General features: G+C 42.0%; 1 protein-coding gene across 5 annotated transcripts in view; it reads right to left on the bottom strand.

The window, feature by feature from the left end:
* Positions 1 to 14,572, bottom strand: part of MYRF (myelin regulatory factor) — a 144,581-nt gene that overhangs the window by 36,264 nt on the left and 93,745 nt on the right. For all 5 annotated transcript variants that reach the window (XM_061609820.1, XM_061609821.1, XM_061609822.1 and 2 more), the window contains 2 exons: positions 2,413 to 2,608; positions 110 to 186 (listed from right to left, as the gene is read on the bottom strand). In XM_061609820.1, the coding sequence (XP_061465804.1) occupies positions 110 to 186; positions 2,413 to 2,608 (273 nt within the window). The remainder of the gene's footprint in view (positions 1 to 109; positions 187 to 2,412; positions 2,609 to 14,572) is intronic.

Below are 14,572 nucleotides of genomic sequence, written 5' to 3'. Positions count from 1 at the left end.
GGGGGAGAGGCTGGGGATGGCCACACAAATGGAAAACTACACTGCCTGTTGTTCTGGCCCCAGTGACTAGCACTTTCTCCTTCACCCTGAAGGCTGGGGGAGTACTCACATGACAGGATTGAAGGGCCGTTTGCTGCGGTCAGACTGTGACTGCTCTATGTTGATTGACTGGTTCACGGCCTCCAACTGAAAAGAAAGATCCAGATTCATTTTAAAGAGCACGATCAGAAAGATGTCCTCCCTCATGATGTGTTCCTGAGTATGTATTTCCACAAGAAGACACATCTTCATTTTAAAACACCGCAGCTAGATGATTTGATATCCTGGTGACTGGCATTCAGTATATACATTCTGCTTCCTTCTCTTTTCTCCAGCTTTTAAGTCTGGGAAAGTGAGGGAATAAGCGAGTCAAAATGGTTATTTGCTGCTTCCCATGAAGAAGCATGTTTACTCTAAATGTAAAAAGGTAAAGGTGTCCCCGCACTTGTAGTGCGAATTGTTTCCGACTCTTAGGGTGACGTCTTGCGACGTTTACTAGGCAGACCATATATATGGGGTGGGATTGCCAGTTCCTTCCCCAGCCTTTCTTTACCCCCCAGCATATGCCGGGTACTCATTTTACCAACCACAGATGGATGGAAGGCTGAGTGGACCTCGACCCCTTTTACCGGAGATTCGACTTCCTCCTTTCGTTGGAATCGAACTCCGGCCGTGAGCAGAGCTTTGGCTGCGTTACTGCTGCTTACCACTCTGCGCCACTCTAAATGTAAACATAGATAAAATCAGATATTAAAGCTTTTAGAAAAAAAATGAAGAAGCACACCAATATGAAAAACCACACAAATTTAGTAAAGGAGTCACTAGTATTCTACTGGCAGGCAAGGGAAATGCTCCTTTGCTTAACTTCAGATCGAATGGCATATTGAACAAAGGAAACTACTTTACACTGAGTTAGACCAGTGGTCCATCTAGCTCAGTATTATGTACATTGATTCGTAGCAGCATCTGAGGCAGGGAATCTCTCCCAGCCCCTACCTGAAGATGCCAAGGATTGAACCTGGGACCTTCTGCATCCAAAGCAGACGCACAATGGCCCTTTCCAGAAGGTTGGTGGTTTTTAAACACTGGATATGAAGTTTTAACTCTCCTGTTTTAATTGTTATTTAATTATGCTTTTTGTTTTGTTGTTGCTGTTATTATTCATAATAATCATGCCAAGATTATTATTATTAATAATAACAATTATATCCTGCCAAGAATGATGATGATGATGATGATGATGATAATAATAATAATAATAATAATAATAATAATAATAATAATAATAATAATAATATTCTGCCCTTCCTTCCAAAGGAGTCCAGCTGGCAAACAAGCAATAAAAAACATCTTAGAAACAATTGCAATACAGATGCAGAATAGGAAAGATCTCTACTTAAAAGGCTTGTTGGAAGAGAAGGTCCTCAATAGGTGCCAAAAAGCTAACAGGGATGGTGCCCGTCTAATATTTAAGGGGAGGGAATTTGAAAGTGTAGGTGCCGCCACACTAAAGGTCCACTTACTATGTTGTGCAGAACAGACCTCCTGATAAGATGGTGTCTGCAGGAGGCCCTCACCTGCATAGTGCAGTGATCGACTGGGTATATAAGGAGTAAGATGGTCTTTCAAGTATCTTGGTCCCAAGCTGTATAGGGCTTTGTGCACCAAAACCAGCACCTTGAACTTAGCCCAGTAGCTAATTGGCAGCCAAGGCCATTCTTTCAACAGCAGGGTAACATGTTGGTGTTGTACTGCCCCAGTGAGCAGTTGAGCTGCTTCATTTTGCACCAGCTGCAGCTCTGGACCAACCTCAAGAGCAGCCCCACTTAGAGCACTTTGCAGTAACCAATACTAGAGGTTACCAGCATATGGATGACAGTGAATTTAGTTATTATATATTTTATTAGCATGACTTTGTTTTAATTGTGCTGGGACAGATTTTATGAAGGGTAATGGTAAAAGTAAAATAAAATAAATGCCTGAAGCAAATAAATAAATTATATACACTCAAAATTGATGGTGGGAGTTTGGAGATATCTGCATTGAGAAACTCTTGAACCAGTAAAAGGTTACTAAAGATTGATGTCACCAAACTTCAAATTTTGAGAGCATCAGCTCTCATTGCAACCATTCAGAGCTAAGGTTGCTTAGAGCTAAGATTGCACAAACACATGGCTAGACATATATATGTACACACAAGCACCTGCATGGTACCATTCTATTCAGTATGGTTTGCAGTGAAAAGATCACACAGTAGTACATATGCCAAGTTTTTCATAGATGTGACAGACACAATCACTGGTATCCACAGAGCCTCCCACAAGGTTTCCCTCTGTCTCTTTAACTACTGCAGGATCCCATCTTCAAACTTGCCTTCACTCCATGCAGTTTCAGGTAGAAGCATTCAAGTGGCTTCAAGCCTTCGGGGGTTTTGACGTACTTAGGATCTCCAATCATACCAATGTAGACTGTGACCTGGAAGTGATTCTTCTTCTGGCACACAAAAGCATCATCACCCACAGAGAAGTTGAAGCCTTTATCTGCATCCACCCGATATGTGGGCATAGGTCTGTCACCAAAGGCAGAAATAAAACATGAACCACTGGGGCACTGACAGCTCATGAACATAACCACCATAAAAATTAAGTATCAACAAAGTTGGGCTTCTGCTGGGATATAAATCAAATAATAAATAAAGAAATAGAGAAATTTACTTGTAGATGCTCCTCCTACAATCACAAATTGCACAAGCTACTTCTTCTGCCATCAGTGGACACAACATTCGTCTGGAAACTATAAACATTTGGAAGCTGACCAGGTATTTCCCCCCCTCTCCCTTAACACAATTTGTCAACTGGACATAAGGCATCACCAGCAAGCATTCTTGAGACATGAGCCATCCTACTAAACCTATTCTGGAAAATGTTGTGTTGTAGTGTTGTTGATTTAAGCACCCTAAATTGTTTAATTAAATTATGTAAGTAAGGACCAAACGAAACATAATGGCAATGGGGGCTCCTTTCCCTATGCAATAACAGCTTCTAAGGGACGATTAGGAACTGTGGTGGGAAGGAAGGGTTAAGCTCTGCCATCGTCTCAAACTTGATTGGGTTCCCTGCTACTCACAACTAAGAAAGATAGACATGACATTAAACCAAGTGTTTAAATATATGTAGTATGAACCTCAAGGAAACCAGTTCCATTCCTTGCTAATTTACACCTAGTCCAGGGCACAAAAGAATCCCCCAGCCCCTGAATAATTGCTGGTAGACCACTAACCATTTCAGCCTAACAGAATTGCAGACAAGCATTTATCATCTCCCCTACATTTTTTTTAATGATTACATTTGTATTTTGACTTTCCTCCAAGAAATTTCAAGCAGCATACTTTGGGATTCCCCCAAAGTTATCCTTCTTTAATTTATTTAGAAGAATTTATAAACCACTTAATCAAAAAATCCTTAAGAAAACAATATAAAGCAATGTTAAATACAAATAAAATCAGAAAAAATTAAAAACAAGTATGCATAACTGGATTTTATGTCATGATAGGCTTGTTGAAACAGAAAGGTTTTAGAAGTCATCTGAAACAATCCAACAGGGCTGCCTGCCAAACATTAATAGGCAGGGAGTTCCAAGGCACAAGAGCTGTTGCACTGAAATTTCAATTTCTCACAAATGTGGAGTAAGTATTGTGATGTCCCTGTATTTTAATATCTGTAAATATGGTAAGTGCGGGTTTATTAAGTGATATATGGTAAGTGACTGAGTAAGAGGGGGGAGTACATGGGCTAGAATTCTGGAGAATGTTGGATGATGATTGGCTGAGTGTTTGAATGGCTGAAGGTATAAATGAGAGGATGACAGTTGCGTTGGGGGGGAGTTGTGAGAGTCGTTAGTGGAGAGTTATTTGGATGAGTTGGTTGGCAGAGTTCTGAGGGAGGCTTGGATTGTATTTGGCTGATATTTAGGCAAATTATATATGACCAGAAACATAAAGAGTGACACTGTATGAAACCATATGCTTGTTAAATCTACCTTACATAATCTTGTTATTTCCTGGTGTTTATAAATAAATATTTTATTGGTTTACCAAAAGCCTGATCCTTGGCTGGGGCTGATACAGACCAGAAGGGTGGGCAGGGTAGTAACAAAGGCTGGAGAGAAACAGTATCAAATGGTGGCAGCAGTGAAGAGAGAGATATTGTAACATCGTCAAGCATATAGAGCAACCCAGGGCTGTATACTTTATAGACAAAGTACAGGGGGATTGTGGACGGCAAGGGCACTCAGACACATAGTAACAATAAGCCATAGGGGGAGACTAAAGGCGAAGTCTCAGGCAGTATTGTTTACAGGAAGTGGCTGGTAGTGCTGCCTAGTAGTGGGATCTTGTGAGATCTGTGCTAGAGCGTGTGAGAGAACAAATAAAAACCAAGATGCTGACAGGTGGTGGCCCTGGTTGGGAGTATCACAGGTAGAGCCAGCTGGTGGGATCGTCACAAGTATTATATGGTATTTATAAGAGTGCAAGTTCCATAGATGGAAGTGGTCAAATAGACACATAGGAGGCAAGGAGATCCCTCAAGTAAACCATTCCCAAGCTGTTAAGGCCTTTATATACAAAAGAACTTGAATTTGGCCCAACAGCTAATTCAGCAGTCAGTACAGATCTTTGAGCAAAGGTGGAATACGTTGACATAATCTCATTCTTGTCAGCAATCATGCTGCAGCATTCTGTACTAACTGTAGTTTTGGGACCAACTGCAAGGGAAATCTCACATGGAATATATTGCAGTAATCCAGTCTTGAAGTTATCAATGCCTTGTCTACTGTGAAGAAACTATCCTGGTCCACGAACAGCCTCAGCTATTGCACCAGCTGGAGCTGGTGAAAGGCACTCCCAGCTTCAGAGATCATTTGGATCTCTAGTGACAAAGCTGAATCCAGTAGCACCCCCAGATTGTGTACCTGCTCATTTGGAGGGAGTACAACACCATCCAGGGCAAGCAACTGGCCTGTTTCATGGGAGCCACTCACCCACAGATTCTCTATTCTGCCATGATAAAGCCAGAGATTTCTCTATACGTGTACACACTGCACACATATCTCCATCTCCTTTAAGGCAAGTAAGGAGCAATCACATTTCAAGAACATGTTCCAGCCAGGCAAAAACACTCAAGGATAGTGTGGCCTTGAGAGAGGCTGCATTGGGCAACCTGGAGGGAGTCTAGAGGGCCAAATAGAGACACTGGAAGGCCACCTTTGGCCCTTCAGGCCTGAAGTTCCCCACCCCCGCTTCTAGTGAAGTAAGATGGGTTAAGAGACAATGACTGGCCCAACAAAATTCAGAGAGTTGCATGGCTGAATCGGGATAAAAAAAACTGGATCTCCCTGGTCTGTCCATCACTCTATCCACTGTACTACTCTGGATTTGAGAGGGTGGTGCAGGGGGCTGTGGTAGGCATATCAATACTTAGGAATGAAGTGAGGATGTGACTACATAAACCTGGATTTGATCCAGTCCCTGATTTGCCATCTTACAGTTTTAGAGAAAATATCAATGAATACTGAACAACTATCAAGGTGAAAAATTCTCCTCTCATCTGAAAGTTACCATTGACAGATTGCAATGCTCTCCCCAACATCCACTAAGGCAAATGGAAATGTTGGCTCCAGAGGAAAAATAATGCACAATATGAAATAAGCAGCTTCCCCCCCCCCACAGTTCTGCCAAACAATAGCTGATTAGGTTGACATTACTTAGTTGTGCTGGCAAAGCTATCAGTATTTGCTGATCATCCTGGGACTTTGAAATCTCCCACCTCAACTAGATTTTTTTTTCTAAACGTGTCACTGAAGCCAATTTCCATGCTAGATTCAGCAGTTCAGAGTGCGTCCTGGCTTCACAGTGCAAGGTGAGACGCATTCTAGATTCCCATAGTTTTAAAACAGGGCCACCTGAAGTTGCTTGTTATATTTTCCAAACCCTTCCCCCTCCCCCCGTAACATCCCTCCCCGATACTACTATGTCCAAAGTGAATGTACTCAGGATACAAAAGAGCAGAATATCAAAGAAAAGGGGGGAGGCAACATATGTAGCAGCTGGGAAGGTTTAATCTATGTCTCCTTAATGGACTAGTTGTCATGGAAACAATGAAAATATGCAGCCTTCCCAACATGCATGCACACACCCAGCTCCCAAGATGCCCAGCTTGCTCTGTGGGGAAGGCCTCTCTAAGGGATGCTGATTCATAGACTTATATAAACGCTGATAAACTATAACCTGATGGGTGCACATAAAACAAAATCAAGTGCTTAAAAGTTGTATGTTGCCAAATTCAATAGTCCTGCATGTTCAAGTTATATTTTAAGTACCTGTTGGAGGAAATACATACTTAAAATTTGATTTTTCCAATTTGAAAAAAAAGAAAATTTCACTAAGCCTAGTACAAGATGTTTCCTGACTGAAAGCAATATAATGATCAAGTCAAGGCAGTGAAAAGATCTCCTGGAGGTCTGCATTTCCTACTATAAAAACTAAATGCTTAGACTTTTAGCCACTAAACTTTTCCAGCTGAATTAGCTTTATTTGTAATGAGTTTCTGCTGGATCAGTTGCAATTCCACACTAAAACCAGTATTCAATACAACCCTGTAGCCAGCCTTCCTTGTGAGGTGGGGCAGCCACATGTTTAGCTGGGGAATTTGGGGGGAGAGGTGAATAGCACCATCCAGTCCTCACACACACACTGATGGAGAGGACATGAGGGCCATCCTAGGGGAGGGGAAGGCAGTGACTTTCCCCATCACTCCTCCTCCATCCAGAGAGTATGTTAACTTACATGAATGAAGTTTGATCTGTTGAATTGTCTCACCATTTTTGAAAGATCCCCAGGAATACCAGACTCAAAAGCTTGACTTTGCCTATACCTACAGTCCTCTTTCACCTGTAGTCTGATTCTTCATGAACTGAACTACATTTGGAAATGACAGTGAGCTCCTGAGCTTGGCTTTGATGTTGCATAGGTATCTGAATTTTAGATTCTAAGCAAAAAACAAAGTTGTCCATACTACAACTTTAGGGAAGTACAGGAAAATGGAAATGGTCTGCCTTCAAGTCGATCCCGACTTATGGCGACCCTATGAATAGAGTTTTCATGGTAAGCGGGATTCAGAGGGGTTTTTCCATTGCCTTCCTCTGAGGCTGAGAGGCAGTGACTGGCCCAAGGTCTCCCAGTGAGCTTCATGGCTGTGTGGGGATTTGAACCCTGGTCTCCCAGGTCGTAGTTCAACACCTTAACCACTACACCACACTGGCTCTAAATATTTTAGGCTGTGTTTGTTAACTCCACTTTGAGAGTCCCTCCTTCTTGCCTTGTTCCTGACCTTTGATCGTCCAACAGGAAAGAAAATCTATGGGTGCCAGTTTGCACCGTTGTGCATTGATTACCATATATCGGCTAGTGAGTGGGAATCCTACTTTGCTGGCATTTTTGCTAAGAGCCAAAATATTAATAGCTTACTGTGGGATGACTTTAATACCCTACCAAGTTGGCCCCTCATTTCCACCTTTGAAATAACAACACTTATTAACAAGCTCAAGATGGGCAAAGCGCCTGGTGTCGACAATGTCCCTCTGGAATTCCTCAAAGAACATGTAGATTGGTGGTCGCCCATTCTGGCGGCACTGTTCACTGCCATCGATCAGTGCGCTTGCATCCCTGAGGACTGGCGGATGGCCATTGTTGTCCCCATTTATAAAAAAGGTAAAAGATCGGATCCATCAAATTATAGACCTATTAGTTTGCTAAGTGTCATCAGCAAACTATATGCCAGCCATCTCCTTGAGAAGCTATCCACTTGGATGGAGAATGAAAATATTTTGGCAGACGAACAAGCTGGTTTCAGACTAGGGAGTTCTACCGTCGACCAGGGCCTCGTCCTCCAGCACTTAGCGGAAAAATATTCCTCCCACAAGGGGGGAGCACTTTTCACTGCTTTTATCGATCTTATATCCTGGGAGAGACTTTGGGAAAAACTACAGGCCACGAATATTGATAGACGCCTGCTGTGCTTAATTCGTTGTCTACATGAGAAGACCCACCTAAGGGTCAGATGTAATCGAGCCGGACACTTATCTGCACCTATCCAACTTTTAACGGAGTGAAACAGGGTTGCATTCTTGTGTCCTCCTTATTTAACCTTTATATCAACTCTTTAGTTAAACGGCTGGAGGGAGTAAATTCCCACCCACCCCAACTTGGCGAAGAGGCATGTGTTTTCACTCCTGTATGCTAATGACATTGTCCTATTATCTCAAATGACCGTTGGTTTGCGCCGTCTGTTGAGAGAGCTTGCCGCCTTTTGTACAGAAGAACTACAAAAAATCAATTATGCCAAATGTAAGGTATTAGTATTCTCCAGAAGAAGACGTAAACAACGGTGGCAAATCGATAATCACCTTATCGACCAAGTCACAGCTTTCAGATACCTGGGAATTTTGTTTCACTCCTCGGGCACCTGGAAGGCGCACCTGAATAGGTCTGCTGAGACTGCTCAGAGAATGGTCAAGGCATTGCTTTCATTCTTCCATACAAAAGGCGGCCAATATGTCCCCTCGGCTGTACAGGTATTTAATGCCAAGGTCATTGCTCAACTACTCTATGGGACTCAGATCTGTAGCAGTGGTAATTACGCCCCGCTGGAATCTATCCAATCCAAGTTCCTGAGGTCGATAATGGGTGTCCCTAGTTGTGTCTCCAACGTGGCCTTACGCTTAGAACTGGGAACCCTATTTATTGAGACCCACGCCTGGATGCACAGATTCAGCTACTGGCTGAAGTTGTTATTTGTCCCTACTGGACTGGCCCCTCTGACGCTGGCGGATATATTCCAGTCCAAATGGAAGCAGGTAATGACTAAAAAATTGGAGCCCCTTGGATTCTTGCTCCAGGCGGTTGGGGCTCTAGGTTATTCAAAGGCAAAAATAGCCATTATTCAATGTGTTAAAGACATAGAACTTCAAAATAACTTGAGCCTGGCCGCTGCTTACTCTTATTATTGTACCAATACGAAACCTTTTTTATCTGCCAATTATTTAACAAACTTGCACATCCCTAAGCATAGGAAATCGTTCACTCTAGCGAGATTTAACGTCCTCCCTTCAGCACTCCTTGAGGGTAGGTATAAGGGTGTTCCCCTCTGTGAACGGGTTTGCCCTTGTGGGGTTGGGGAGGTGGAGTCAGTGTGTCACGTATTGCTACACTGCCCTTTCTACTTGGACCTCCGCTCTAATTTTATCTCCCCAAATTTGCCTAAACCTCACTTGGGTCCTGAGACTGACCTTGTATATCGCCTAGTGGTCGACCAGGACCACCGAATCGCTATGAAGGTCGCCTTATTCTGTGTAGCTGCTATAACTCGTAGGAGAAATCTTATGGGTTCTACGTAACGAATTTTAAGATGTATATTACTTGAGTTTTGCCTAATGTCTTGAAACTTGTGATTTAGACCTAATTTTTTTTTTACTTTTGTATTCATTGTTTTTATCATTTTCGTAGTCATTTACCCTATACCTCGTTGCACTGTTGTACTTTGACTGGTCATGGACCGAAATAAATTTTCATTCATTCATTCATTCAAAGAAAATCTACAGGAAAACTTTTTAAACTGGCTGCTATATATAAGCAATTGGAAACTAATTGTGGATAGCAATTTGAATTTTTTTTCTCTGGTTGCTGGGTTGATTTTTCTGTCCAGAAACATGAAAAGGCCTTATTTCTGAAGAAAATCAGAAATTAGGCCTGAGTTACAGCCTAGGTAGCCAGACAACTGTAGTGAACACAGCAATATTTCTATTCCTCTAGGGCTGTTTACATCCTTTGCCATCAAGTACTCAAGAAAAAGAAGAAAAAATTGCCACTATGATTGAGTGTAATTTATTGTAAAAGAGTAAAGGGTAAATTAGGGTAGATATTTTTCCCCAGATCACTTTAAGTTAACTCTTTATTTCACCCTTTAGCAATAAGTACCCAATCCTGCTCTACTCATCATAATAACTGAAGTATAAACAAACTCTTATTTCTTACTACAGAACAACAAACTTATCATTGCTGGCTTGGGAGAGAACACAACTGAAACTGAAAAACAGATGAACATCCAAGGGGTGGAGTCTAACTCTAGCCCATAATACAAAGTTCTAGCATTTAACTCTTCAACGGTCACTTATTCACTGAATTTTTCAGAGGGTCCGAGTCTTAAATTGCTCCTGTTCTTAAAACAAGCTATTGCTCTTTAATTGGAGATTGTCATTTTGGGTCATGTTACAAATTAAAAAGATGACAATTTCCCCCAAATTCCTAGGGGCTCAGCACCCCCACCCTCTACCCCAGCTACAAGGCTGATTCAACACTATCTTTCCTACCTCCGAATGCTTTGGACTACAACTCCCATCAGTCCTAGCCAGCACAGGCAGGCTGACTAGGGCTGATAGGAGTTGTAGCACAAACAGCTGGAGAGCACTAGGTTGGGAAGTCTGATTTAACAGACAAATAGCTTATATTGGAATCTTTAACTCCTTAGGTCTCAGAAGGGTGTTGAGGGGAAGAGTTGAACCAAAGATTTCATCCCACTGGCTGGTACAATAATAGGAAAAAGGAGGGACTACTGAAAATAGGAAGGGATGACAACTAATGAACAAATCAGGATTCTGTGTGTGGGCATGGCAAGAATAGTATTTCAGTATTTTGCTTTGGTCTCCAAAAGTCTGAAGCTGGCACATGCTGATAATCCTCCATACAGACATGCCAGCGGTAACTGGATAAACTCTGCTTGCTGTCAGCACTCTTGGATTGAGTGAACCTGGCAGGCTCTACTAAGAGCCATTTAATTCTTTCACATAGCAACAGGGGGACCCTGAGCTGCCAGAGATGTGCCCTGAACGAAAACCAGATGGTGGTCACAGAGTAAGCTACCTTAGCCAGAAAGTATGAGAGGAATTTCTCTCCCCCTCTTACCCCCTTTCTTCACATTTCTGGTGATTTGTTTGGCCATTCCTTCTTCCTTCCTACAGAGCTTGCCATTCTGCATTATCCAAAAGCCAAACTCTTCCCCTTCCACCACAAAAAAAAGGAGTCACACAGTCACTCCTTTTCAGACTCCTCACAGCATCGTCCCTCTTCAGGCTCCGTTAGAGTGGATACGGCTTCTGTTTGCCGCTGAAATTTTATCAGCTTCTAGCCATTTGCCAGGGAAACTTAAGAGAGAGACAAAAATTGCAGGAGAGGGGCAGGGAAGTCAAAGCTAATGGGAGTACCTGAAATCTGTTTAACATTCACCCAGGTTGATAGCTCCCAAACACATATCTAAAAATATCCCCCTCTCTTGGATTCTAAGAGCGATGGGACTGCCTCCCTCCACCCAGGAAAAAACCCCTAACCATTCAGGACTCAGTTCATCATAGCTCTCCACTGAGTCTTTTGATTGGCTTGAAACATCCTCCTACCTGTCAGTCCATTTTCCAACAAACCCCAAAACTCTATTCTATAAAAGCAGCAAACAGGCCAAACAAAGGACCTTAAAAGCATCATCTAGATCAGGGGCAGGGAGCCTGATGCCCTCCATACGTTGTTTGACTCCAGCACCCACCAACCTAAGCCAGTATGACCAATGGCCAGAAATTATGGGAGTTGTAGTCCAGCAACATCTGGAGGGCTTCAGACTCTGATCTACATAGTTCTAGTCTGGTTGGAAATTTACTAAAACAGCATTGGGGCAAATCTAGCATACTCATTTCTAGATCCCATCATGAAAAATGACTGTGCTATATTGACAACAGCTAACAGATTAATTTGCCTATAGGCCTAATCTTGGCCAGTCAAAATCCTAGCTGCAGCCACCATCAAACTAGTTGCCTGAGAAAGTAATGAAGGGCAAACTACATATTACACACAAATGCATGCACCCGTGTTCTTACCATTTTAATTAAATGCAATCTTGGGAAACTGAATTTTTAGCAGAGAAGCTCAGAGAGATTATACTTAACTCTATTCCTACCAGCCATTCTCCTGCTCAGCCCCCCTTCCCCTGCTTTCCCCTCCTGTGGAGCTCAAATTGTGTAATTAAACTTGCTATTACAGTCCTGTTCTACCCCTGCAGCAATTTCTTTTTTAAGGGGGGGATTATGGATGAAAAATCATGTAGTGGTGGAAGGCAAAAGCCCTTATATACACACTTCGTTACTCAAAAGGGCAGCAGAAGCTCCTTTTCATTTTATTAAAAAAACCCTTGCAGGCCTTCAACTGCATACATTTGAGTGTCAAAATGGAAATGGACTGCCTTCAAGTCGATCCTGACTTATGGAGACCCTATGAATAGGGTTTTCATGGTAAGCGGTATTCAGAGGTGGTTTTATCACTGCCTTCCTCTGAGGCTGAGAGGCAGTGACTGGCCCAAGGTCACCCAGTGAGCTTCATGGCTGTATGGGGATTTGAACCTTGGTCTCCCTGGTCATAGGCCAACCCTCTAACCACTACACCACACTGGCGAAACATTTATTCTAAGTAGAATTTTTAGAAACAAAATATTTCAAGTGATGGAGAGCAGATTAATGAAGAATTCACGAGAAGATGGTGAAGGGTTGCGAACACCACATCGTCAGTGTCCCATTCTGAGGTGAATACAAATGGGTTGGTTCACATGTAACAACAAAGCATGGTCTAGTATTATGTGGTGTACAAGCTGGAATGAGCTCAGGTAAAGCCTCAGACTTGTGTGCACTCTTTCCTCCCCTCTTTTCCTCTCATGCATCTGGAACATAGGAAGTTACTTTCCTTATACAGAGTCAGACCCTTGGTTCATCTAGTTCAGTATTGTCTACACCAGGGGTTCCCAAACTGTGGTCCATGAGCTTCATTCACGTAGTCCATGGCATGTCTGCATTAAATATTCATACTGATTTTTAATTTGCATTGCTTCTTTTATCTCTTATATTGTATTTGATTGTATTGCAACTTCAATTCTATGGAATAGAAATTGTAATACAATAAAATACAACATATGAAATAAAAGAAGCAATAAAAATACAATTAAAAATCATAGAGTATCTAGCACAGTGCATTACCATTGCCACAACAGGCAGAAAAAACATTAACTGGTCTGCCAAGACCATCAAGAATGTTCAAGTGGTCCGTGGGGAAAAATGTTTGGGAACCACTGGTCTACGCTGACTGGTAGTGGCTTTCCAGGGTTTCAGGCAGGGGTCTTCTCCAACATAACCTGGAGATACCAGGGATTGAACATGGGATCTTCCGTATGCAAAGCAGATGCTCTACCACTGAGCTATAAAGCTCATTCTTATGGACATCACTGGCATTTACTTTCATTTTCAAATAATCTTGGCTTCTTGTTGTGTATGAACCAGAGATTTTGCTTTAAAACAAGCTCTGGTTAGTTAAACTCTGGGGTTTGAAGCTGGCTTGTTGTTTTGAAACTGGTTGAAGTTGGTTTTAAATCACAATTGCTGGATCTTACAACAAAAAGCCAGGATTATTTGAAACCAAAAGCAAACACTAGTGAAAACCTCCTCCTGACCATGTGAGAGGATGAGAGCAGAGGAGAATGGGGAGGGAAGCATGTGAGCTCAAGGCTTCGCTTGTAGCTCATGCACACAGCTAATCCATGGGTTTTACACAATACATGAGCAGCCCAAGGAATAAGATTCAAGATGACATCAATTAAAATTTATTTTTTATTTCAAATGTATAGCCTGTCCTTCCTTTCCAAAGGGAGTTCAGGATGGCTCAAAAGCAACAATAAAATTACATAAAATAGTTCACAAGAACTTTATAATATCTTACAGATAGCTGTTAAAACCAGCAAAATACAAACTATTTATATATTTATTTATTAGGTTTATATTCTGTCCTTCCTCCCAGTAGGAACCAAGGGCGGCAAACAAATGCACTAAAAACACTTTAAAACACCATAAAAACAGACTTTAAAGTATGTTAAAACAAAACTTCTTTAAAAACTTTTTAAAAAAGGTTTAAAAACATATTTTTTAAAAAAAGGTTTAAAAACATATTAAAAAGCAACTCCAACACAGATGCAGACTGAGATAAGGTCTCTCCTTAAAAGGCTTGTTGAAGAGGAAGGTCTTCAGTAGACACCCAAAAGATAACAGAGATGGCACCTGTCTAATATTTAAGGGGACAGAATTCCAAAGGATAGGTGCCACCACACTAAAGGTTTGTTTCCTATGTTGTGCAGAATGGACCTCCAGATAAGATGGTATCTGCAGGAGGCCCTCACCTGCAGAGCGCAGTGATCGACTGGGTCTTTCAGGTATCCTGGTCCCAAGCTGTATGGGGCTTTGTACACCAAAACTAGAACCTTAAACTATCAGCCAAAAGCCTGGATTTTTAAAAAAAGTTTGTATGTGTTTCCTGAAAAGTAGGTAAAGAGGGGGACTGCTTGATTTCCCTTGAGAGGGAGCTCCACAGATGAGAGACCACCACTAAAAATGCTTCATT

The sequence above is a fragment of the Rhineura floridana genome, chromosome 2 (assembly GCF_030035675.1).
Source record: "Rhineura floridana isolate rRhiFlo1 chromosome 2, rRhiFlo1.hap2, whole genome shotgun sequence".
In the NCBI taxonomy this organism is placed as follows: domain Eukaryota; kingdom Metazoa; phylum Chordata; class Lepidosauria; order Squamata; family Rhineuridae; genus Rhineura; species Rhineura floridana.
Note: the sequence above shows the minus strand (reverse complement) of the source record. Positions and strands in the feature narration are given on the sequence as shown.